Source organism: Miniopterus natalensis, chromosome 18 (assembly GCF_054644295.1).
Source record: "Miniopterus natalensis isolate mMinNat1 chromosome 18, mMinNat1.hap1, whole genome shotgun sequence".
Lineage (NCBI taxonomy): Eukaryota > Metazoa > Chordata > Mammalia > Chiroptera > Miniopteridae > Miniopterus > Miniopterus natalensis.
Genome location: NC_142098.1, coordinates 41,118,454 through 41,140,725, shown reverse-complemented (window position 1 = coordinate 41,140,725; position 22,272 = coordinate 41,118,454). Strand labels below are relative to the sequence as shown.

At 55.8% G+C, this 22,272-nt stretch overlaps 2 protein-coding genes across 2 annotated transcripts; one reads left to right on the top strand and one right to left on the bottom strand.

The window, feature by feature from the left end:
* Window positions 1–5,694: 5,694 nt before the first annotated feature.
* On the bottom strand, window positions 5,695–7,932 carry ZNF524 (zinc finger protein 524). Its single transcript, XM_016218347.2, has one exon. The coding sequence runs from the start codon at window positions 6,707–6,709 to the stop codon at window positions 5,927–5,929; it is 783 nt and encodes a 260-aa protein (XP_016073833.1). The 5' UTR covers window positions 6,710–7,932; the 3' UTR covers window positions 5,695–5,926.
* A 2,518-nt stretch (window positions 7,933–10,450) lies between these two features.
* Window positions 10,451–15,502, top strand: FIZ1 (FLT3 interacting zinc finger 1). Its single transcript, XM_087826949.1, has 2 exons — window positions 10,451–10,798; window positions 13,344–15,502. The coding sequence occupies exons 1-2, from the start codon at window positions 10,487–10,489 to the stop codon at window positions 14,532–14,534; spliced, it is 1,503 nt and encodes a 500-aa protein (XP_087683075.1). The 5' UTR covers window positions 10,451–10,486; the 3' UTR covers window positions 14,535–15,502.
* Window positions 15,503–22,272: the final 6,770 nt, after the last annotated feature.

Genomic DNA, 22,272 nt, shown 5'->3' with positions numbered 1-22,272 from the left:
CCCCCACCTCATCCCACTTGCTATCCCCTTGACTTGCTGTATTTTTTTTATCATGGTCACTCTCGTTAGTTTACCATGTCTATTTCATTTGCTGTGTGTTTCCGGTCTGGCCTTGGCACTGAACAGCAAACACTTGCCTGCCTTGTTCACCACTGTGCCCCAGCACCTATCACAGTATGGGTGCTCCACAAATATCTGCTGGTATGTGGGAATGAAACAGCACCCTCCTAAATCACCAGTGGGTCCACAAAGAAAGCACCAGGGAAGTTAGATGCATGGAGATGGAAACACAACATACTTGGGAGATGCAGCTAAAGCAGTGCTCAGAGGTAAATTTATAGCTGTAAATGCCTATATTGATAAATATTTCTTGAATAAGTAAAAGGATGAGATTAGGGTGAACAGAATTTCCTGATAAAGGGAGGGGGACATTTAGCAGCATCTGAGCTGATACTGAGGTAGGTCCCCAAGAGAAGGAATCAAGGGATGGTGATGTTGTTATGATGGCAGGTGGGTAGATGCTGAAGGGCTGTGAGTCAGAGGAGAGCAGGGGGTGTTCTTGGGGGACAGGACTGATCAGGCTCATGATTATTCCATTGGGAAATTAGAGACATTTCCACTTTCAGGGCACCCAAGACTTACTTGGTATCTTTCTAAGGGGAGATGTATCACAGGAGGGTTTCCTACAGAAGCATGATGGGGGAATGGTCTTAAGGGGCAGGAGCCCATGGCAACCACAGTCACAGTCATAACAGCTTATGTTTATTGTCTGACCAGAGTGACAGGAACCATTGCCTTGATACATCACAAAAGTCTTGTGCCATTATTGGTCCCATTTTATAAGTGGGAAAACTAAGGAAAGGAGGCTTGTTTTCCCCAAGGTCATATAGCCAGTAAAGGGAAAAACAGGTATTGGATTCCAAATCTCTGATACCAGGACCTGTGGGTCATTCCCTTGCAACGAGCTGCCTTGTGATAAAATTCCAGTTTGTTAATAACAATAATGGTAACATCTAGTAGCATGTAACACTGAATGAATGCTTTCTACATACCAAGTACAAATCTAAATCCTTTACAGCGTCCACTCAAGGCATCTTCCCAATAATCCTAGAAAACAGTTACAATTATTATCTGTTTCACAGAGGAAGAGGCTGAGGGCCAGGGAGGAAAATTAATCTCCTAAAGTCACACCAAGAACAGGGGGCAGGGCCAGGAGTTAAAGGCAGGTAGTGGGGCTCCACAGTGTGTGCTCTTACCCCCTACATGCCCTTTCGATATTTCTCCAAAATAAAGGAACGTCCCCACTCCACTTTATATGGTATACTTTGTCTCATCCACTTCCCTGCCACTTGTCCCCAGGACTAGCCACTGGCATTTACTGAACACTAACAAGCACTGTACTAGGTCCCTTATGTGGCTTGTCTCAAACTTCTTAACAGACTCATTAGATAATTCATAGGCAGGAGGACTAAGGCCAAACCATGCCGCTCGTCTGCTCAAACCATGCTGTGACCCCATCTCACTCAAAGTCCTTTTGATGACCTACACAACCCCCACAGCCTCCTGGCTGCTCCTCCAACGTGCCAGCTACATTCCGGCCCTGGGCCTTTGCACTGGCTGTTGCTTCTGCCAGGAATGCTCTGACTCACTCCCTAACCTCCTTCATTTCTTTGCTCAAATGTCATCTTCTCAGCGAGGCTCTCCATGACCCCTGTAACCTGTCACCCAGACCACCACTCCTGCTCTCCCCACACTGCTTCATTTCTCTCCTTACCAGTCAGCATCACCTAGTAAACCATAAACTCTGCTTGTGTCTTGTGGGTGGTGTCTCCCCCTCTAGAAGGTAGGCTCCATGCACACAAAGGTCTTTGTTTTGATCACTGCTCTATCCCCAGGACCCAGCACAGATCCTGTCTCCAAAAATATCTGTTAAATAAGTGAGAATGAGGCTAGAAAAAGAGGGAGTAGTTTGCTCAGCGCTATCACCACCAGTGGCATCCAGGGTTCATCCTCTTAATCATTTCATTCTTGGGGGAGGAGAGCTAAGAGCAGTGCCTGGGTCACAGTGCCTGGAGGAGGGAGTAACTTTTTGGAACATGGCTTTTTGGAAGGACAAGAGGGCGACAGGAAATTCTTGGAAGAGCCCTTCCTGCCACCCTCTAACACCACAGTCCCTGTAACACTATACTCTTATCCTGTTGTATTTTCTTCACACTTTTTTAACTGCCTACCCCATGAAACAGCACATTCACTCCATGAGGACGAGGGATCCTGTTCTTTGTTGCATGCCCAGTGTGTAGTAGGTGCTCATTAAACAGCTGGTGAACAAACGAATGAACAAATGATGTCCACTCTAGGCTTGGTAGAGCAGACAAAGGCCAGATAACCAATCACAATGCCCTCACCTCCACAGCCCTCTAAGATCACACAATCTCTCCCCTCACTCCAACCTCATGGGCCTCCCCAGCCGCTCCCCCATTCACCATGATTGTGAGCACTTCAGGTCCTTTGCACTCCTCTTCCCGCTGCCTGTGGCAGCCCACCCAAATCTCTGCACAGCTAAGTGAGCTCTGCTAATTCAGGCTGCACCTCTAAAGTAGCTACCAGGTTCTCAGAAAACACAACTGATGATGTTGTTTACTTGTTTTTGATCTGTCTCCTCAACCAGACAGTAAAACCCCCAAAAAGAAATACTGTGCATCTCTCCCGTTCACACCTGTATGCCTCTGACCCAGAACAGTGCCTGTCCATTCAATGAAGACCGACTGAATGGACACTGGGAGAAAGGGCTCCTGCCCCAGTGAAGCTGGGGGGCTTCTCCAGGGAGTCCAGGCGGGTGGAGTAAGGGCCGGGTGAGAAGGGGCAGGTTAGGGCGAGGCCTCAGGAGGGGCGCTGCCCTGCGGTACAAGGACCAACGAGAAGATGGGTCGTGGAGAGCGATGGGAGCCGGGGGGGGGGGGCACTCCCCCCTGAAGAGCAAGGATGCGGGTGAGAACTCACCTCTAGAGGGAGCTGTTCTACGCGGAGAGGGTCTGGGGGTGTCGAAAGGGGTATTTTCAAGGGGAATTACTGGGGAGGAGCGCGGTGCAGAAGGAAAAAAAGGCATTCTTGGCTGCTGACCAGAAGATAAAGTATTTTTACACCAACGAAGGGGGCGTTGGGGGGAAAGTGGTTAGGAGTTTTGGGGGGCTGTGTGTGGGCAGAGGTAATGGGGGACATTCCGTTATAACGCACAAATGCAACAGCCTTTGGTGGCAACCTATAGGGGCTACTAAAGGAGGGTTCAGGGGCAGCTGGCCTGCTTGGGGGAGGGCAACGCCGGTGGCATTTGGGGGGCTGTCCCGGAGGAAGCAATGACGGGGAGCTATGCAGGGATCCCACAAGAAAGCAGCAGTTTAGGGGAGCGCCACGAAAGAGGGCGCTTTGGTCGCCGTCCTACGTGGGAGCGTTAATGGGGCAGATATCTGGGTGCTCTTGTGGGGGAGCAGTAATGGGGGCCCCCTGGCGAAGGCCCGGCGCAAGCACTGATGGGGACGTTTTGAGGACCAGAGCGAGCCTGGGCGGGACCCCCCGCCCCCGCTGTCCCCGGGCCTCCAGGCCACACGCCCCGTCACTCACCGGCGCCGGGGGTCTCCGCCGGGAGGAGGCCGAGGAGGCGGAGGAGGCGCCGCCGCTCTGGGGAGACCCGAGGGCCTGACCGGAAGTGCCGCCCCCTCCCCCTCCCTGGCAGCCCCGCGCCGCCCGCCTGCCCGCCCGCCGGAAGCGGAAGTCACGCTCGTCTCCGAGGCGCCGCCGTGGAAGAGCGGAAAGAGGAGGCGGCGGCGGCGGCGGCGGCGGCGGCGACCGGGAGAGGGAAGTGCGCCTGCGCGCTGGCTGGGAGGCGCAGGCGGGGACTGCCTACCCCGCTTCCGGCGGGCGAGCTGAACAAGTGCGCCTGCGCTCTGAGCGCCCGCTCCTTAGGGCCCCACCCACACGCCCGGGTCATCGGGTTAAGCCACGCCCCTCACGCAAATCTCACGCTTAAGCCCCGCCCCCGACCTGAATCACTATTTCAGAGCTTAATTGTAACAAGCCTCCACCGACCTCTCAAATTGCATCCTCCTTCCTTGCCTTGATCCCACGAATTTTCTGCTCATCCCCACTTCCAGGACCCTATTCTCTAGAAGTCCTCCTCACCCTCTGAAGCCCCGCCCCTCTAGACCCGGCCTCAGCTTTAGGCCAAACCACGCCCTTGCTTAGCCCCGCCCCCTAGCATGTAAGCGCTCTCGCAATTTCAATGTGATCTTTGTGCCTCCAACCTCTGAATCGTTCTCTTAAGTCAGTAGTTCTCAACTATGGTCCAAAGACCAGCAGCAGCGGAATCACCCCGGAAACTTAAAAATGTAAACTCAGGCCCTCTGCTCTAGACCTGAATCAGAAACCCTGGGGTACAAACTTCCAGTGATAAAATACGAAAGTCACGATGTCATGTACAGCATTGGGAACACAGTCAGTAATATAACTGTATGGTGACAGATGGTAACTAGATTTATCGTGATCATTTCGTTATGTATAGAAATGCCGAATCACTGTTGTAGACCTACACTAATAACGTATGTCAACTTATAACTCAACTAAAAAAAAAAAAAAATACCCTCCAGGTGATTCTGATGCAGGCTAGTCAGAACCACAGCTTTACCACACATTTGATACTGCCCCTCATATGTCGCTGCAAATTGCATCACTGACTCAGCCCCAACCAAGTAGCTGAGCCTAGTTCTATCTAGTCCATCTTGCTAAGCTTCCCCTCTCCCCTCTCAGGGATTTCCGTCACTCCTCTCTTAGGTTTGTTCTCTCTCCCCTTGGCCTGAATAGCAGTCATGCCCACCCCTCAGCATCTTAACACTTCGGTACCACCCCTCCTGACACCCTCCCCTCAGCTGAACACTATCCATTCCTCTAAAATACTCACTTTCTGCCGCCAACCCCTAAACCAATTTAAGAGCCACCCCAGTTCATATAGCCTGTCTAAACTCCGCCTATAGTTCCCACCTACCTGACCAATAAGCCTCACTGCTCAGTCCCCGTCGGGCTCCGCTTCTAGCCCCGCTCCCCAGGCCACACCCCTTTACCTACCTAAGCCCTAGCAAAGTTGTCAGTTCTAACTCAGACCATCAACTCAGCTTTTCCTTCCAAAAAGAGTCAGGAAAAAGAGATGGGGCAAAGTGGTGGCTGCAAAATTTCCAGGAATCTGGCTGGACCAGAGGATGAGGGACTTAGAGTCACATCTACACAGAAGGTTCAATGTCTTACTTAGAGTGGATGTTTAGGGGAGCGCTTTGGGGTCTGCTGGAGGTGGGGGAGGGGACAAAGGCTACCCCCAAGCTAGTTCTTTAGCACCAAGTTAATAAGGCACATGACATGGGGTCCTCCCAAATTCCATGCACTCCCATGGGTGTAGGCAGAAGAGCATTTGAAAAGGAGTAGCCCTGGCCAGTGTGGCGCAGTTGGCTGGGTGTCCTTCCATGCACCCAAAGGTTGATAGTTTGATTCCTGGTCAGGTCATATGCCCAGGTTGTAGGCTCATCCCCAGTAGGGGGCGTGCAGAAGGCAGCCAACCCATGTTTCTCTCTCCCTTCCTCTCTCTCTCTAACAAAAAGTAGAAAAGAAGTAGAGGAGGGCCAGCCCTGGTACCATCACTGAACACACAGGGGAAGCCAGAAGGCAGCGATTTATTTCCATGGCCCCTGCCTCTAAGGGCCTGTCAGTCCAGGAGAGGGTGGAAGAAGGCAGCAGAGCCCAGAAGTTTAGGTCCTCACCCACAACCCCCTCCCACAACAGGAAGACCACCAGACATGAGGGTGTCCCAGCCTCCCTACCCAGGCGCAGCACCAGCTGAACCCCCAGCTCTAAACCTAGCCTGGGGAGGGTTGGCCGGGGCTGTGGGTCAGGCCAGCTCTTTCCCCTCCAGCTCCTCCTCCTCTTCCTCGGCCCCTTCTGTGGCCGGGATGCCCTCATGGTCCCACGGTGGCTCAGGCCCTGGGGGACACATGGGTGACCCCATGGTCTCGGGGTGCTTTCGTTTGGCATGGCGCCGGAGCGAGTTGGCCTCTGTGAAGCGCATCCGGCAGATAGGGCACTGGTAGGGCCGCTCCCCTGAGTGGACACGGTGGTGGTGAGCCAGCTCGCCCGCCTCCCGGAAGCGGCGGGGGCAGAGTGGGCAGCGAAAGGGCCGCAGGCCGGTGTGGATGTTGCAGTGCCGCCGCAGGTGGCTGGACCGCTTGAAGGTCTTGCCGCAGTCCTTACACTCGTGTGGCTTCAGCTCCGAGTGGGAGATGCTATGGCGCTCCAGGTCCGAGAGGTAGGGGAAGGCCCGCAGGCACACTGGGCAGAAGTGTGGGGTCTTCCTAGGGCCGGAGCCCTCAGGCCCTTCAGCCACTGACCCTTCAGAGACTGTATAGGGCACACCCTGATCATCGATCAGCAGGAGGTCAGTGCCATCGCTGCTGCCCACCTGGGCTGTCACCCCCTGTGCAAGCGGGGGCTCCTGCCCTGACTTGGGGGGGCGGCCCCGCTTGCGAGGGAGGCAGGCCTTGAGCGTCTGATTGGAGGAGGTGGCCCCTCCAGGACATTCACCCCGGCGGCCCCGGGGAACAGGAGGCAAGGCCAGAGGTTTCTCTTCCTCCCCCGGCAAAGGCGAAGGCAACCGGTCTGGGCTGGGGGTGTCCATTGAGCAGTGGAGGACTTGGGTCTGGGCACTGGAGCCGGGCTAAGAGGAGAAAGGGGGCAGCTGTCAGTGGAGGGAAGGTCTGGAGCACCCCTTGTCCCCCGAGACCTCGCCCATCCCTCTGAGTCTCATGACCTGGACATGGCTGACATTCACCTGGATTCACAAGTAAAAGGACAGAATTCTGTGCCAGCTGGTAAACAGGCACCGCCCTGAGCCCCAGAGAGTGCCCAGGCCTCCCTAGGCCCTGACACGGATCTCGAAGTTCAAGGTCAATTTGAGCCAAAATAAAGAAAAATCTTCAAGAGAGGAGAGAGTCCAACTGAGGGTACAGGCCAGAATTGTGATCCTCAAAGCAGAGAGCCCATCAAACTCCAGAGCCATAGAGGCCTCAGAAATGTTTCTGTCCGTGCTCTTGATTGGTAGAAGTGGGAGGGCAAGGGGGTTCAGGACCACAACAAGTAAGGGGCTGGTCCCAGGTGATGTTTGACCCTGGGTAGAGGTGAGGAAACACACTGGAGTCTAGTCTCCGGAGTCAGATGTTCTGGGTTTGATTCCTGTGTCTGTCACTCTCTGTGTGGCTTTGGGCAAGGTGCACACTTTTCTTAGCCTCAGTCAAGCCTTCTGCAAAATATGACGAAGAGTTCCACCTACTCGCAGGGACAAGCCATGAGTGCTCAGAGCACTTGGGAGACATTAGCCCTCTGAGGAGGTCACAATCACCCTCATTTAGCAAATGGGGAAACCCAGGCACAGGAAAGCCACGTCAGTTGCCAAAGCTCCCTCTGCTAGGAAGTGGCAGGGCCAAGATTCGAACCAGATCTCACTCGGACACAATGGTCCAGCCTAGGGAGTGAGAAGAATGGGACTCAGGGGATGAGGTGACATCATGGGGTCCATTGGTCCTGGGTTTGAATCCAGCTCTGTGAAATGGGTATACCAGGGTTGTCCATTGGCACATAGTAAGGACTCAATAAACTACCACCACCACCACCACCATCATCAGAGCTGGGGACCAAGGGACTGGGGTGTCACAAAGTGGAGGGAGGGGGGAAGCACAGGTGCAGTTAGGAGCAGGGTTTGCAGGTGCCACTGCGACCCCTTGGAACAGGCACACATATGGAGGTCCAGAGGCGGGGCAACCGCTTTTCCAGGATCGAATGGTTCGCTCCAGTGGGGGTCCTGGACTGTAACCAGTGCCTCTGGAGTGGTGCTCCGACCCTCGCCCATCACCCACTCACGAGCAGGCGCGCGGCCGCGGGTCCCGCGAGCGCGCGGGGCGGGCCCTGCGGGGGCGACCAATGAGCAGCGCCTGGTCGCGGACGGCGAGGGCCGCCAGGAAGGGGGTCTGCGCGCGCGCGCCCGGGCCCGCTCCACGGGGCGCGAGGTCGGCGAGCGCACGCCGCACCGAGCGCGGGAGCAGGAGCAGGTGTGGGGGGCGCGCTCCGGGAGCGCGCGGCCCCGGGCCTCCCCTCCCTCCGCTCCCTTCCTCCCGCCCGGACCCCCGCCTCTCGGGTACCTCATTTGCATGTCGCCGGGGCTCGCGAGTGTGCGCGTGCAGGGGGCGACGGGGCCGACGCGTGGGAAAGGGCGGGGGCGAGGGGGCCCTTGCCCTGGCGGCGCGCGCGCGCGCGAGACGGCCCCGCCCCTCGGAGAGGACGCCGCTGGCCCCGCCCACTCCCCTTCCCGGTCGGACCCGCGACCGCCGGGAACAAAAGGACGCGCTGGGTCCTAAGGACCGCTCACGTCCGCGCCTGCACTCCCGGCGCCCTCGCTTGCCCCGAGCGGGAAGTTACGCACCAACACATCACAACCAGGTAGAAATGCCTTTCCTCCCACAAAGTACCCAACCGGGGGCCCAAGCAAACACAGGTACCGAAAGGATGAGGAGCGGGAAAATGGCTGCTCCTTCCCGTAATTAACATGGCGCCTGATAAGCTTCAAAGCCTCCTGGAGGGCTGAGGACAAGATGGAACCTGCTCTTTCCTCCTGTCTCTCTATCGCAGTTGGCGGACTTAGATTTCTCCTTCCTCCTGATGCAACTCTAACTTGCTACCCAGGAAGGGCCTGAGACTGCGAAAATGGACTCAGACCTGCCCTCTTCTGCGCCACCACCCGCCAGCGTCGACCCCGCGGAGGGGAGCCGCGCGCTGAGCTTGTTGCCCTTAGTCTGTATGGCGCCGGGGTCACCCCGAACCCTGCCCCGCTTCCTGCCCTCACCCAAGATGGCGCCTACCTGGCTTCTCTAACAGCTAGTGCTGGGAAAAGGACGGGAAAGAGGGAGAAGGGCGGGCAGCTGGGAGGGGGAGGCCGAGAAGGCGGGAGAAAGGGGGAGTGCGGGGGAGAAGGGAGCCGAGGCGGAAGTCGAGGGGCCCCCCGGGTGGAAGTGACGCTGCCCCCGCTGCCCAAAATGTCGGCGCCCAGAGGGAGGTGTAAGTAATTAAAGAGGAAAGCGGACTGACTTTCCCGGCCTCCCGGGGCCGCCCCAGGGCTCCAGAACCCCCGCGCCGTACGAGCGAGGTGGACTCACCCGGCCGCGGGTCCCGCCTGACCTACCCCTGCCCCGGGTGCCCGGGGCCGCACCTTTTAGGGACGGGGGGAGGGGCACAAAAGGCCAGTTCTGAGGGCCTGGGTCTTCGAGTGGACCGCGGAGGGGGGGCCGCCCCACAGGCGAGTGGGTGGGGAGGAGGCGGGGCTTAGTGGGGGGGCGGAGCAATGGCTGGGGGGGTCGGGTGGGCGTGGCTTGGAGTGCGGTGGGCGGGGCTTGGCGGAGGGAGCCCGGCCGCGGGTGGGGGAACGGGAGGAGCTTAGGCAAGTGGGTGGGGTTTAAGGAAGGGGCGTGGCCCATGGAGAACGGTGGAAGGGCCCGAGGTTGAAGGGTTCTAATGGGCTGAGTGGGGAAATGAGGCTCCATGCGGAGGAGGGAGGAGCTTAGAATAAAAGGGGCGGAGTTTGTCCCCGGGCGGGGTACAGTGAGGAGGTGGGATTTAAGAGTGCAATTTGGGGAGTCTTAGTGGAAATAGCAAGTCTTTATAACGTGCGTGAAGTGACTTAGCGGGCCTGGGGCGGGACTCAGAGGGGCCACGAAAGTGAGGGGTTGGGTAGACGGGGCCTTGGAAAGGATGGGGCTACTTCAAGGACGAACTGAGTGGGGCTTGGGGACGGGTCTTAGTGGAGAAGAGACGTGGGCTTCAGGACAGTAGCGAGCGGCGCAGCTTCCCTGCTGAGTCCTTGCCGTGCGCAGGCCTAAGCGATTTGGTTGAGGCCTCGCCGCCACGCCCCGAGCTAGGTCCTCCTATTGTCCGTGTTTTGCAAGTGAAAAGAGCTCCAGGTGCTTCTATCCGACGTTCCCGGTCTTTCCTCTTCGGAGAAGTGGGAGGAGCTTGTCAAGGAATGGAAGAGTGGGAGGGGCTTTGGAAGGAATGGGCGGGGTTTGGGTAAGAGTGGGCGGGGCTTAGAGAGGGGCAGGAGTCTGTTCGCAAAGCCCGTGAGACTTAAAAACACGATGCAGGGTCTAAGTTACTTGGAATGATTAGGGAGATTGGCAGATGTGTGGAAAGGGTTGTAGGAAAGCGGGCGGGGCTTAAAGGCAGTGGGCGTGGTTCTGGCGGGTGTGGCTTAGGGCTTATTGGTAAGGGCTCCAAGGGGACCGGCGGCGGGTCTGTGAGTCGCAAGAGCCTGATGGGGAGGACCGACGGGGAGGTGACTCCCTCACCTTCCTTCCATGTCTCCCCTGCTCCAGAGAGCCCCCACCCGCCACTGCCCTCACGCCACGCCACCATGGATGAAGTCCCGCTGCCAGCGCCCCCTGTCCCGACCCCGGCCCCGGCCCCAGCACCGCCCGCCGCCGCCCCCCGCGTCCCATTTCACTGCAGTGAGTGTGGCAAGAGCTTCCGCTACCGCTCGGACCTGCGACGCCACTTCGCACGGCACACTGCTCTCAAGCCCCACGCGTGTCCGCGCTGCGGCAAGGGCTTCAAGCACAGCTTCAACCTGGCCAACCACCTGCGCTCGCACACGGGTGAGCGGCCCTACCGCTGCTCCGCCTGCCCCAAGGGGTTCCGAGACTCCACCGGCCTGTTGCACCACCAGGTGAGTCCTGCAGGCTGGCCCGGCCGCCCTCCGGGGCTGGACATGGCCTTGGAGCCCAGCCCCACTGTGGGCGACAGAGAAAACTTTCCTCTTTTTTCCTCCCCTCTGGCCAAAGCGCGCTGACCAGTAAAAACACCAGGAGTATCTCTTCAGTCACCACCTACTTATGGATTGAAGGAAAACGTTCTTAGTACCTTTGTCTCACCTATAGGCTCCTCTCCTCCCATCCCCCTGTCCATACATCTCCCTTCCCCCACACACCAGCAATTTTGTGTTCCCTTGCCATTTTAAAGGCAGATTTACCACGGATGTACTTAATTCTTTCATTCAGCAATTGTCCATCAAGAGCTTTCCCTGCTCCCAACACTGGGGTAGACAAAGGGAAATCAATAAAGTCCCAGCGTTTGGGGAACTTATATTCCGTTGGAGGTAGACAATCAACAAGAAAGCAAATACACAGGCAAGACTGTTCTGGAAAGGGAGAAGTGCTGGGAAGGAAATTAAACAATAAGCCAATATGCAGGTGTAAAGAGCCTAGAGCTGCGGGCAACCAGACAAGGCGGGGAAGGGCAGGGCAGGGTGATATCTGAGCTGAGACCTGAAGTATGAGCAGGCACTCACCATGGGAACAGCATTCCAGGCAGAGGGAACAGCAAGTGCAAAGGCCCTGAGATGGGACAAGCTTGTAGTGTACAGGTCCTACCACCTTCTGTCTCTCCCCTTCATGTCCAGCCTGTGTGACCGGGGACCCCCCCCCATTAAAACCCCTGATCGTTAACTTGATGTGACATTTACAGCCCTCTGAGGTCTCCGTCCTGGCCTCTAGTGGGTTATAATTCAACTGAGCATTTAATGAGCACCTACAGTATACAGACTCCTTGGGGAAAAGGAGAGAGACAAGAGACACAGTTCACTCCTTTTGTGGCCTCCCAGAGCCAAGAGTCTATCTAGTTGGGGCAACAGTCACTGAACAACCAGGTTAATAAATGTCAAATTGCAACTGAGACATGAGGACACAGGGTTATCGTATTCTGAGGCTAAGGCAAGAGATCTGAAGTGTTCCGGGTCGGGCATGGGATGGGGGTTTGTTTTTTGGGGGCAGCACTCCCACTTCTTTGGGTTTCATGCCCCTGGCAGATATGACTAATGTAGCACTGCACTCTCTTATCCAGCCTCCCCACAGCTCTCTAGGCAGACACTACCAATCAATAGGACTCCAGACTCAAAACCTGTGTCTGTTCTTTCAGGTCTCAAGTAAACCACAAGGGCCAATATCCATAGAGACCTGTGTAAGACACAGTCTCGCCCAGCGACTAGCCTAGCATTTCCAATGCTCAACAGCCACACATGGCTAGTGGCCACCATTGTTGGCCATACAGATATAGAACATTTCCATCAATGCAGAAAGTTCTAGAGGGTTTACAGGAAAAGAGCCACCTCCTACGCTAGGACCCAGGAGGTTAGAAAGCCTCTCTCTCCTTCCCCCCAATATCCATTGGTTTAGAGGATAGTAGGACAGGAAAGTTTGTTGAGAGGCTGTTACTTGTCCAAGTTTTCACAGAGAGTGGAAGGCAGAGTGGGATTTGAACCCAGGTCCTTTAGTGCTCAGATCCTCAGTGCTTAGCCACTGCCCCAGGAAGCCCCAGTCTCCTAAACGGGCTTGTTGGAATTGAATAAGTTAGGAGCAGTGAGAGGAAGTGTTCCCCAGCCTCAGGGAACAGCCCTTACAAAGGTCCAAAGGCCTGTCAACATGTGAATTTGTGTGAGTTCATTTGAGCCAAACTGTCTACAATTGCCAGGAAGCAAAATCTCAAGGGACTGAGAAAATGCTCCAGAGAATGGCAGTTTTGCATTTTATCCTATACATTACAGTCAAAAGAGAAAATAGAAGTGGGTTGCATTAAATCCATTGGTGATAGATTAGGGAGGCGGGAGAAAGCAAAGGAGTGGGGGAGAGGGATCTCTGGGATTGGATAAAAAGTAAAATGATAGACACGTGCTTTTTTACATAGGTCTAACAGTCAACAATTAACTCAATAACAATAACAATGAGAGGATTTGTGGTTTGTACCCTGGTTCATTGGTTGTGCCCTGAGGGTCCAGAAAATGGGAAGTTACCCAGACATTACAAAGGTATATTATTGTAGGTGCAAAAAGACAATAGACAGGCTCAAGTTGAAAGTTGACCTTTATCAGGAAAGATTCTAGCCTAGGACATGACTACCCACCATAAACTGCTTTTAATTAAAAAGTGTTCATTTCACACCATCCTTTGTGGTTATTTTAGGCCTCTTGAGTTTGTAAGGTCGCCACGCAGGCCTTTCCTGGGCTCGTCAGGTTTAGTATATGGCCCCATTTCGTCTACAGGCTGGAGGGACTAAAGGCAATGCCAGCGTGGCCCAGAGCAGAGGAGAGGGACAGCACTGAAGCTAGTCCTGGCCCTGTAGACGTGGCAGGCGGCAAGGGCCCCCTCCCTCAGACAGCGCGGGAACCTGCGCCGCGGGCTAGAACCCCAGCCCTGAAACTGCTCCCTTCTTCCCCCCAGGTCGTCCACACTGGAGAGAAGCCCTACTGCTGCCTGGTCTGCGAGCTCCGCTTTTCCTCGCGCTCCAGCCTGGGCCGCCACCTCAAGCGCCAGCACCGCGGGGCGCTCCCGTCCCCGCTGCAGCCGGGCGCCGGCCTGCCCGCGCTGAGCGCGCCCTGCTCCGTTTGCTGCAACGTGGGGCCCTGCTCGGTGTGTGGGGGCGCCGGGGCTGGCGGTGGCGAGGGCGCGGAGGGCGTGGGCCCAGGCAGCTGGGGGCTGGCGGAGGCTGCAGCTGCAGCCGCGGCCTCCCTGCCCCCATTCGCCTGCGGCGCCTGCGCCCGGCGCTTCGACCACGGCCGGGAGCTGGCGGCCCACTGGGCGGCGCACACCGACGTGAAGCCCTTCAAGTGCCCGCGCTGCGAGCGCGACTTCAATGCCCCGGCGCTTCTGGAGCGGCACAAGCTGACGCACGACCTGCAGGGCCCCGGCGCACCCCCAGTGCAGGCCTGGGCTGCAGGGGCCGGTGCAGGGCCCGAGACCCCTGGAGAGAGTGGCACTGCGGAGGCGGGCGACACCAGCCCGGCCTGGGACGGTGGGGTGGTCCTGAGCCGTGCCGGGGGCGGTGTGCCCGAGCTGGGGGGGCTGCTCCCCGAGGGCTCCGGGGAGGCCCCTGCGCCGGCGGCCGTGGCGGAGCCGTCGGAAGACACGCTGTACCAATGCGACTGCGGGACCTTCTTCGCATCGGCCGCGGCGCTCGCCAGCCACCTGGAGGCGCACTCGGGGCCGGCCACCTACGGCTGCGGCCACTGCGGGGCGCTGTACGCGGCCCTGGCGGCCCTGGAGGAGCACCGGCGAGCCAGCCACGGGGAAGGCGGCGGGGCGGAGGCGGCCTCCGTGGCCCCCGAGGGGGAGCCTGCCTCCGGGGAGCCGGCGCCCAGCTCCGGCCGCAGCAAAAAGATCTTTGGCTGCTCCGAGTGCGAGAAGCTGTTCCGCTCCCCGCGGGACCTGGAGCGGCACGTGCTGGTGCACACGGGCGAGAAGCCGTTCCCGTGCCTCGAGTGCGGCAAGTTCTTCCGCCACGAGTGCTACCTCAAGCGCCACCGGCTGCTGCACGGCACCGAGCGGCCCTTCCCCTGCCACATCTGCGGCAAGGGCTTCATCACGCTCAGCAATCTCTCCAGGCACCTGAAGCTGCACCGGGGCATGGACTGACCATGCCGCCACCCGCCTGGCGCTGGACTCGGGGCCCCCAGGGGACCACCCAAATCCAGGCGCGGGCCCTGAGATGAGGGGACCCTGGCTGGAGGGACGCGGCCACCAGAAACCCACATAGGCACCCTGAGCTGGGGGATCTATGGAGATCCCTGAGCTTGAGGCCTCCCTGGAATCCATGATGGGCACCCCCAAATCAATGGGCCCCTAAGTTGGGGGGACCTAGGAATGAGAAATGGGCCTCCACAAGTATACATCTCACCTTGAGGGCCCTAATAAAAGATGGGCACCCCGCCCCCAAGGGAAGCCTGCCCTCTCCCTGAGAGCCATCATTCCCGACGACCTTGGTCTGGAGAATGTGGGGGACCATGCCCCTGAATTTCCCTGGATCCTTCCGAATGCACCCGCCACCGTCGCTGGTGCCCCTAGATGATGGATGGAGCCAGAATCTGCCTCCCCCGTTCCATTCCCTGTGCCAGAGGAGGACCAGGGTGGATGCCCCCTGCCCTCAGCCCGCTCCCCGATTAGGCCTCCCTCCCCAGCTGCGGAATGGGTGAACCCTAATGGTCTTCCCCACCCCCAAACTCTAGAGTAGGCCGGTTGGACATCCCCCCCCATGCCCAGTAGGATGGACTGATCAGATACACAGCCTCCTGTCCACTGGAACGGGCTGGCCGGGTTGTGGCCTCCCCGCTCCCTCCTTGCAGTGACTAGGGCCGACTCCCCTCCTCTTCCGCGTCATTCCCCATCCTGTGGACTCGCCTGAGTGGGAGGTGGTGAAGCCTAGGGTCTCCCTCTGCTCTGCTGTAGCACCTGTCGGTCTTTCCATCTCTGTTTGTCTGTGTTCCTCCCAACCCCAGGGGAAAGGGGGGTTGGCTAGGGGGTCCTCCCCATGAGCCTCGACCTCACCCCCTTATCCCTGACCCCAGTGTCTTCAGGACCACAATAAACCTCGTCCTGTCGGTTAATGCCATCTCGCTGTCTGAACCTTGGCTCCAGTGGGTGGGGAGTTCTCCCTCCCCAGCTTAGGACAGGCCTCCTAGTAGAGACAGCCTTCCCTCCCTCCGAGGAATTTGGAGTCCTTGAAATAGTGCTTGACCCTTAAAATCAGAGATGGTTTAAGTCTCATCTAAATGGAACCCTGCCCCTTAAATACTAGGTCCGCTTCCACGGGTGGACGTGCTCCCTAGAACCAGACAGGCCCTTTTGAAACCTTCAACCCCAAAGGACATGTCCCCTAAAAACCAAACTGCCACCTTACAGACCAGTTCCTTCCAGGAGGCTGAGCCATCCCCCGCTTAGACTCTGCATTTTAGGCCACTGAGTTAGTACCTTAGAGGCTACCTCCGACCTCAGATTAGGATCCAGCGGGCCTTCAGATTGCCTCCTGGGTTCAGGGTACATTCCTGTAGCAAGGGCGCATTGCGTGCCAGCATTGTAACCCCTCTGGAGACCCAACTGAACAAAACTTGTGGAGCTGATAGTCTAGTGCAGGCAGCTGAGGTGTAGAAGAGAGTAAAAAAACAAGGCACCCGGGCGGCGTGGCTCCGTGGTTGAGCCAGGAAATCCTGGTTCAATTACCAGTCAGGGCACATGCCCAGGTTGTGGGCTCGATCCCCAGTGGGGGGTGTGCTGGAGAGAGCCGATCAATGACTCATCATTGATGTTTCTATCTCCCTCTCCCTTCCTCTCTCTGGAATCAATAAAGATATATTTAAAAAACAAACAAAAACTGAAGGCAAATTGAGAGAGTTGTGAACTCAAGAAAACAAGGTAGGGTGTTAAGAAAGTGAGTGGCTGAACTATGCCGCCTTAGATGGGGTGGTCTGGGCAGGCTTCCTACAGAGGTGGCATTTGATCTGAGGCCAGAATAGCGAGGGAGTAACCAGGAGGGTGCCTGGTTGGGAGGTAAGCCAGGGTCAGGTCACACAGTCTGGTGGGCCAGGGTACGAGAGCAAGATGCTAAGTGTGAAGAGATGTGACCCCTCTTGCACTTCACAAGGATCCCTCTGGCTGCCAAGTGGAGGAGGAACGGGGGGGGGGGGGGCAGAGTGTAAGCAGTAGACTACCTCATTCCACCAGGAGAGGTTGGGGGCCTGGACCAGAGCGATGGAGACAAACAGGTGGATTTGAAATGAGTTCTGGAGGTAGAGAGAGAAAGAGAGTGTGAGTGTGTGTGTGTGTGTGTGTGTGTGTGTGTGTGTGTGTGTGTGATGGAAAGGGAGAAATCAGGAGGGACTGGTTGGATGGTGGGTGTATTAAGGCCAGAAAACTGGAGCAGGGCAAGTTTGGGCAGGGGGGCAATGGGGATCAAGAGTTCCACCCGGAGCCTCTCAGGTTTCAGACGCCTGGGAGGCTGGCATGCTCTCATAAGGCTGAAGGTGTGCATAGTCTGTGATGCAGTAATCCCACTGCTGAGCACACACCCTAGAGAAACTCATACTCCCTGCACCGGGAGACACATCTAACAACCTCCACAGCAGCGAAATGTCCAGCCCTGAACTCAGAAGTGGAATGTCCATCGCTACGATCTGAATGTCTGCGCCCCCTGACATCATATGTTGAAATCATAGTGCCCTAAAGTGATGGAATTTGGAGCTGGGGCCTCTGGGAGGTGCTCAGGTCATGAAGGTGGAGCCCCCATGAATGGAATTAGTGCCCTTATAGAAGAGGCTCCAGAGAGAGCCCTGGCCCCTTCCCCCATGTGAGGACGCAGCAAGAAGGCACCAGCCGGGAACCAGGAAAGGGGGCTTCACCAGAAGGTGACCATGGTGGAGCCTTGATCCTGGACTTCCAGTGTCCAGAACTGTGAACCATACTGTCTTTTGTTTACAAGCCACCAGGTTGCTGGTATTTTGTTACAGCTGCCCAAATGGGCTAAGGCATCCATCAACAACACAGTGGGTCTACCCAGCCGGGCGGGGCTCAGCAGTTGAGCATCGACCTAGAATCCAGGACACTGCGGTTGGATTTCCGGTCAGGGCACATGCCCAGGTTGCGGGCTCGATCCCCAGTCGGGGTCGTGCAGGAGGCAAACGATGAATGACTCTCATCATTGATGTTTCTCTCTCTCTCCCTCTCCCTTCCTCTCTCTGAAATCAATAAAGATATATATATATTTCAAAAATACAGTGCATAAGTAAATGGTGGTGTACTGAATGAGTACAGATACACATAATTGCAAAAATGAACGTCAGAAGAAGCCAGATACATAGAGAATGACTCCATAAAAATAAGCAAGACTAACCTGTAGTATTGTTTAGGGTGCACTGTGGGTACAGAACCACTCAGGAAAGCAAGGAAAACATTTTCTCCATAAAACTCGGAACAGTAGGGTTGGGCAGGTTAAGCGGGGAATGGAACATGCCAGAACCTTCTATGGGCTGTTGGGTGGCTGCCAACATTCTATTTCTTTTTTTTAATTTTTATTTATTGATTTGAAGGAGAGAAGCATTGCTTTGTTCCACTTACTTATGCATCATTGGTTGGTTCTTGTATGTGCCCTGACTAGGAATTTAACCCACAACCTTGGTGTATCCAGATGATGCTCTAACCAACTGAACTACTCGGCCAGGCCAACACTCCATTTCTTAACTTGGTGATAATTTCATAATTATTTGTTAAATTGTGTGTTTGTATGGTACCCTTTTAATCCATGCATCTTATATTTCACAAGAAAAAAATTTTTAAAGCAGGGACAAATATTTGGGGGCAGAGAAAACAGGTTGGCCTTCAAGGAATATTCTTTGGCCTTGACAGACATCCACAATTTCCCCTCTGAAAAGAATCCGGGTCAAGCCCCTGGGGATGCCCAACCTCAGAGATACGCCTTTCCACTCTGCCACCAACACCCAGGAACCCGGAGCCAGACTCATCCCTTCGCGGTTAAAAAATACAAAAACGAAAAAAACCCACCTACCTTGGAGAAACAAGACCAGCCCCCTTAGATACAGGCACCGCCCCAGGGGCAAGATCGGCCTACTCAGAGACCCACTCAGCCTGGAGTGTTGAGCACCTGGAAAGGAGCCAGGGTTGTCATGGAGGTGGCCTGGAGTCATGAATTGGGACCTCTGGAGTCTGGGGCTTCCGTCCACCACACCTCCACCTGAATCCTTTCTCTGAGGGCAGGACACTTAAGCAAACAGGCTCGGCAAACTCCAACCCCCAGGGGTTTATGTTCCAATGGGAGGGGAGGTAGGCAATTAGTGGGTTGGCCATGAGCACAATGTTGAAAATAAAGGCAGAGTACGGACTGGAGGGCGACAGGCTATTTTAGTCAGGTGGGAGTAAGGGAGATATAGGAGAAGGGCATTCCTGGCAGCGGGAAGGGCCTGTGCAAAGGCCCTGAGCCCAGAAAAGACAAAGAGGGCGGTGTGGCTGGAGCACATGAGGCAGAGGGAGAGAGGCATCCGCGAGGGAGGCCCCAGGAGCCAGACATGTAGAGCCTTTTAGGCAGGAAGCGAGGAGGGGGTGGAAGATGGGAGCCACGGAGGGCGTCCTGGCTAGAGGGACAGAGACGGGATCTCTGGGCGCCGGAGACTGCACGGGAAGCAGGAGAGCCAATGAGGAGGCAATTACAGAGAGACTGGCATCCGGCAGGGCAGGTCTGAGCCAATCAGCGCCAAGCCCCGCCCCCTGCCCGGAGCGCGGTTCCCAGCCCGGCCGGCCCCGCCCCGGCCGCGCGCTCACCTGCCCCGGCGCCCGCCCCCGCCCCGCTCCCCCCGCGGTCTCCCCGGCATCCGGCCGGCCTCCGAGCGGGTCCCCCTGGAATTCCTCTAGAGCACTAATCGCGTCATGTGACTCCCCAGCTTGAAACCTTTTCAATGGCTTCTCAGTGCCGCAGGAATGTGTCCAGGGCTCAGCCGGGACCAGGAGCCGGACACAGCCGCTCGCGCCCCGCTGGCCTCTCGGCCCCACCGGCCGCCTTTGCTGCCCCGACCCAAGGCCTCCAGGCTCCCCCAACACACACATATCATGCTGTTCTCTCGGCCTGAAGTTTTCTTTCCCACCACCTCCATTCCTGAATTCGTTTCCAAAAAAAAAAGCAAGCCTTTAAAATTTGGATGACAAAATAGCACACACACCTCCTAGGTATATAATCAAAAGAATTGAAAACAGCCTTTCAAACAAAAATTGAGCACGGAAGTCACAGCAGCGCTACTCACAATGGCCAAAGGGTAGAAACAACCCAAATGCCCACCAACCAATGAACAGATAAAATGTAGCTGCCTGAACAATGGAATATCATGCAGCCAGAAAAATGAATGAGTTACTGACACAGGCTACAACTCCGATGAATCTTGACAACGCTCTGCTAAGTGAAACACCACTTGTAAAAGACAGTATACCTTCAACTCCACCGATATGAAATGTCCACAGTCTACGAGTCCATAGGGACAGGAGGCTGATTACTGGTTGTCAGGGGCCGGGAGGGGGCGGGAATGGGGAATGGCTCCTTTTGGGATGATGAAAATTTTCTGCAACTAGATAGTGGGTATGTGGTAGGCAGTTAGGCAGCCATGAGCCGAGCAGGGACCATAGGCCAGCTATAGCAGGTCACCAAGGCAGACAGCCCCAGGTGCCTAGCAATGGCCAAAACAAGGACATCACCCCCCAGGGTGACCTCCCGTTCCCTAGAATATTGCTGGTCATGCGCTTTAGACCCCCTGACCTTTCATGTTGCTGGTCATGTGGTTCAAACCCTCCCCTGACCTCCCCCCCAGCATGTTGCTAGTTACGTGGGTTAGATCCCCTTAGAGGGGGAATGAACAAGGGGACCGGAGAATAGCCCTTAAGTATTAAGCACCCAGGACGATGAGGTTCTGACCTGCATCAAATATTTCTAGGCCTCAGTTCTGTTTCAGCTCCAGGCCCAGGAAAGCAGCAAAACCCGACAAGCGATGCCATGGCTGACCTCAGGACCAGCTGCACTGACTACCAACCCCCGTCCCTGGCGCCCAATCGATAGAGCCCATGACCCTGAAAGGATACACCTGGGAATCTGATGAATAGCCCATTGGGATCTTCCCCTGAGACCTACAGGCAAATACCCTCAAGACTGAGGACCCAGAATTGCTCTCTCCATGAAACGAGCCCCTGCCTTTCCCTATCTCCTGCCCCAGGCGCATTTTCCTTGCCTCTGTCTCTCCTAAGCTCCAAGGGCCCTTCTTTTGCCTCTGTGCCTTGTTCCCTGCGCCCACGCAGCTCAGGTGGCTCACTTCTTCCACGGCTCACTTCTCCTATCTCTGTGACTTTCTAAACACGCTTTTGCTTGTATTTGAGTCTTGGCTCTGAATTCTTTCCTAGCCGGAGCTCAAGTACGGAGGTTGTTGAACCGAGGCCTGATGGCTGGTAACATCCTGGTGCCATTCTACCACCAACAGGTATAGTTACCCACCATCACGAATATACTTAATGCCACTGAATTGTACACTTTAAAATGGTAAACCTGACATTGTGTGTGTGTTCCCCAATAAAAAGACATACCCACCCCTACACACATATATCCATGTGCTGACTCCCAGCTTTATAATTATTATTATTTTTAATCTTCACCTAAGGACATTTTTTTCCATTGCTTCTCAGAGAGAGTGGAAGGAGGGAGAGGGAGAGAGGGAAAGAGAAACATTGATCTCTCACATCCATTGGTTGCCTCCCACACCCGCCCCGACCAGGGAGGGGAACTGAGCCTGCAACCGAGGTATATGCCTTTGGCTGGAATTGAACCTGGGGCCCTTCAGTCCACAGGCTGATGCTCTAACCACTGAGCCAAACTGGCCAGGACAGACTCCCAGCATTAAAACATTAGAGAGACACCTCAATCTCCATAGCATCCTACAGGATCTAATTGCCTCTCCCTTCTCAAAGGTAACCCCTACCCCGAATTTGGTGCATATTATTTCCATGGATGTTTTCAGACTTTTATTCTATACGTACATGTCCTTAAAAAAAATAGTATTATTGAGCAGGTGCTTTTAAATATCATGCTCCTGGCCCCTACCCTTTACATATATGTAACTTTTTTATTGATTTTTTTTTTTTTTAGAGGGAAAGGGAGAGAGAGATAGAAAGTGAAACATCAATTGGCTGCCTCCTGCACACTCCCTCCCGGGATCCAGCCCAAAACCTGGGCATGTGCCCTCACCAGGAATCCAATGGCAACCTTTTGGTGCACGAGACAAGGCCGAACAAACTGAGCCACACCAGCCAGGGCTGGGACCCTATCCTTTCGCTGTCTCTTTGGGAAATGTAAAGACTTGCTGAGACTGGCTAGCTGGGAAGCCTTTAGTGCCTCACTTTACCTCTCTCTAAAATGGGAGAGCCAAGCAAATGGGCTTGTATTTATAAAGCACACGTGGAGTCAGCTGCTACTTGGTTTCCTCTCATTTTTGTCACCCTCCGTTTCTTTCTCCCTCGCTTGTTGGAGTAGGGAACGCATCCCACGCGGCGTCCAGTTCAGGCAGTGGCTCCGCTCCCGTGGCCGGACAGTGCTGCTAGTTCCCTCTCTTCCCCCAGGTCCTCGAGGCGCAGCCCTGAGACAAGCACAGACAGACAGGCTGCGGGCTGCCCTCCGCCTTCTGTTCCTCTCCCCTTCGCGTTCTCTCCGAGCCTTTCCACGTTTTCACACAGCGTCCTTCCTCACCTTTTTTAATGAACACGCAGCATCCCACTGCGGGGATCAATCACCATTGCCCAAGTCCCGACCGACGGGCGTTCAGCTAGTTTCCTGTCTTTTGCA

Bases quoted from the DNA above. Each gene is read 5' to 3' on its own strand.
- ZNF524 (XM_016218347.2), bottom strand. From the start codon at position 6,709: ATGGACACCCCCAGCCCAGACCGGTTGCCTTCGCCTTTGCCGGGGGAG.
- FIZ1 (XM_087826949.1), top strand. From the start codon at position 10,487: ATGGATGAAGTCCCGCTGCCAGCGCCCCCTGTCCCGACCCCGGCCCCG. The intron at 10,799-13,343 runs GTGAGTCCTGCA...TCTTCCCCCCAG, and splicing joins CCGGCCTGTTGCACCACCAG to GTCGTCCACACTGGAGAGAA.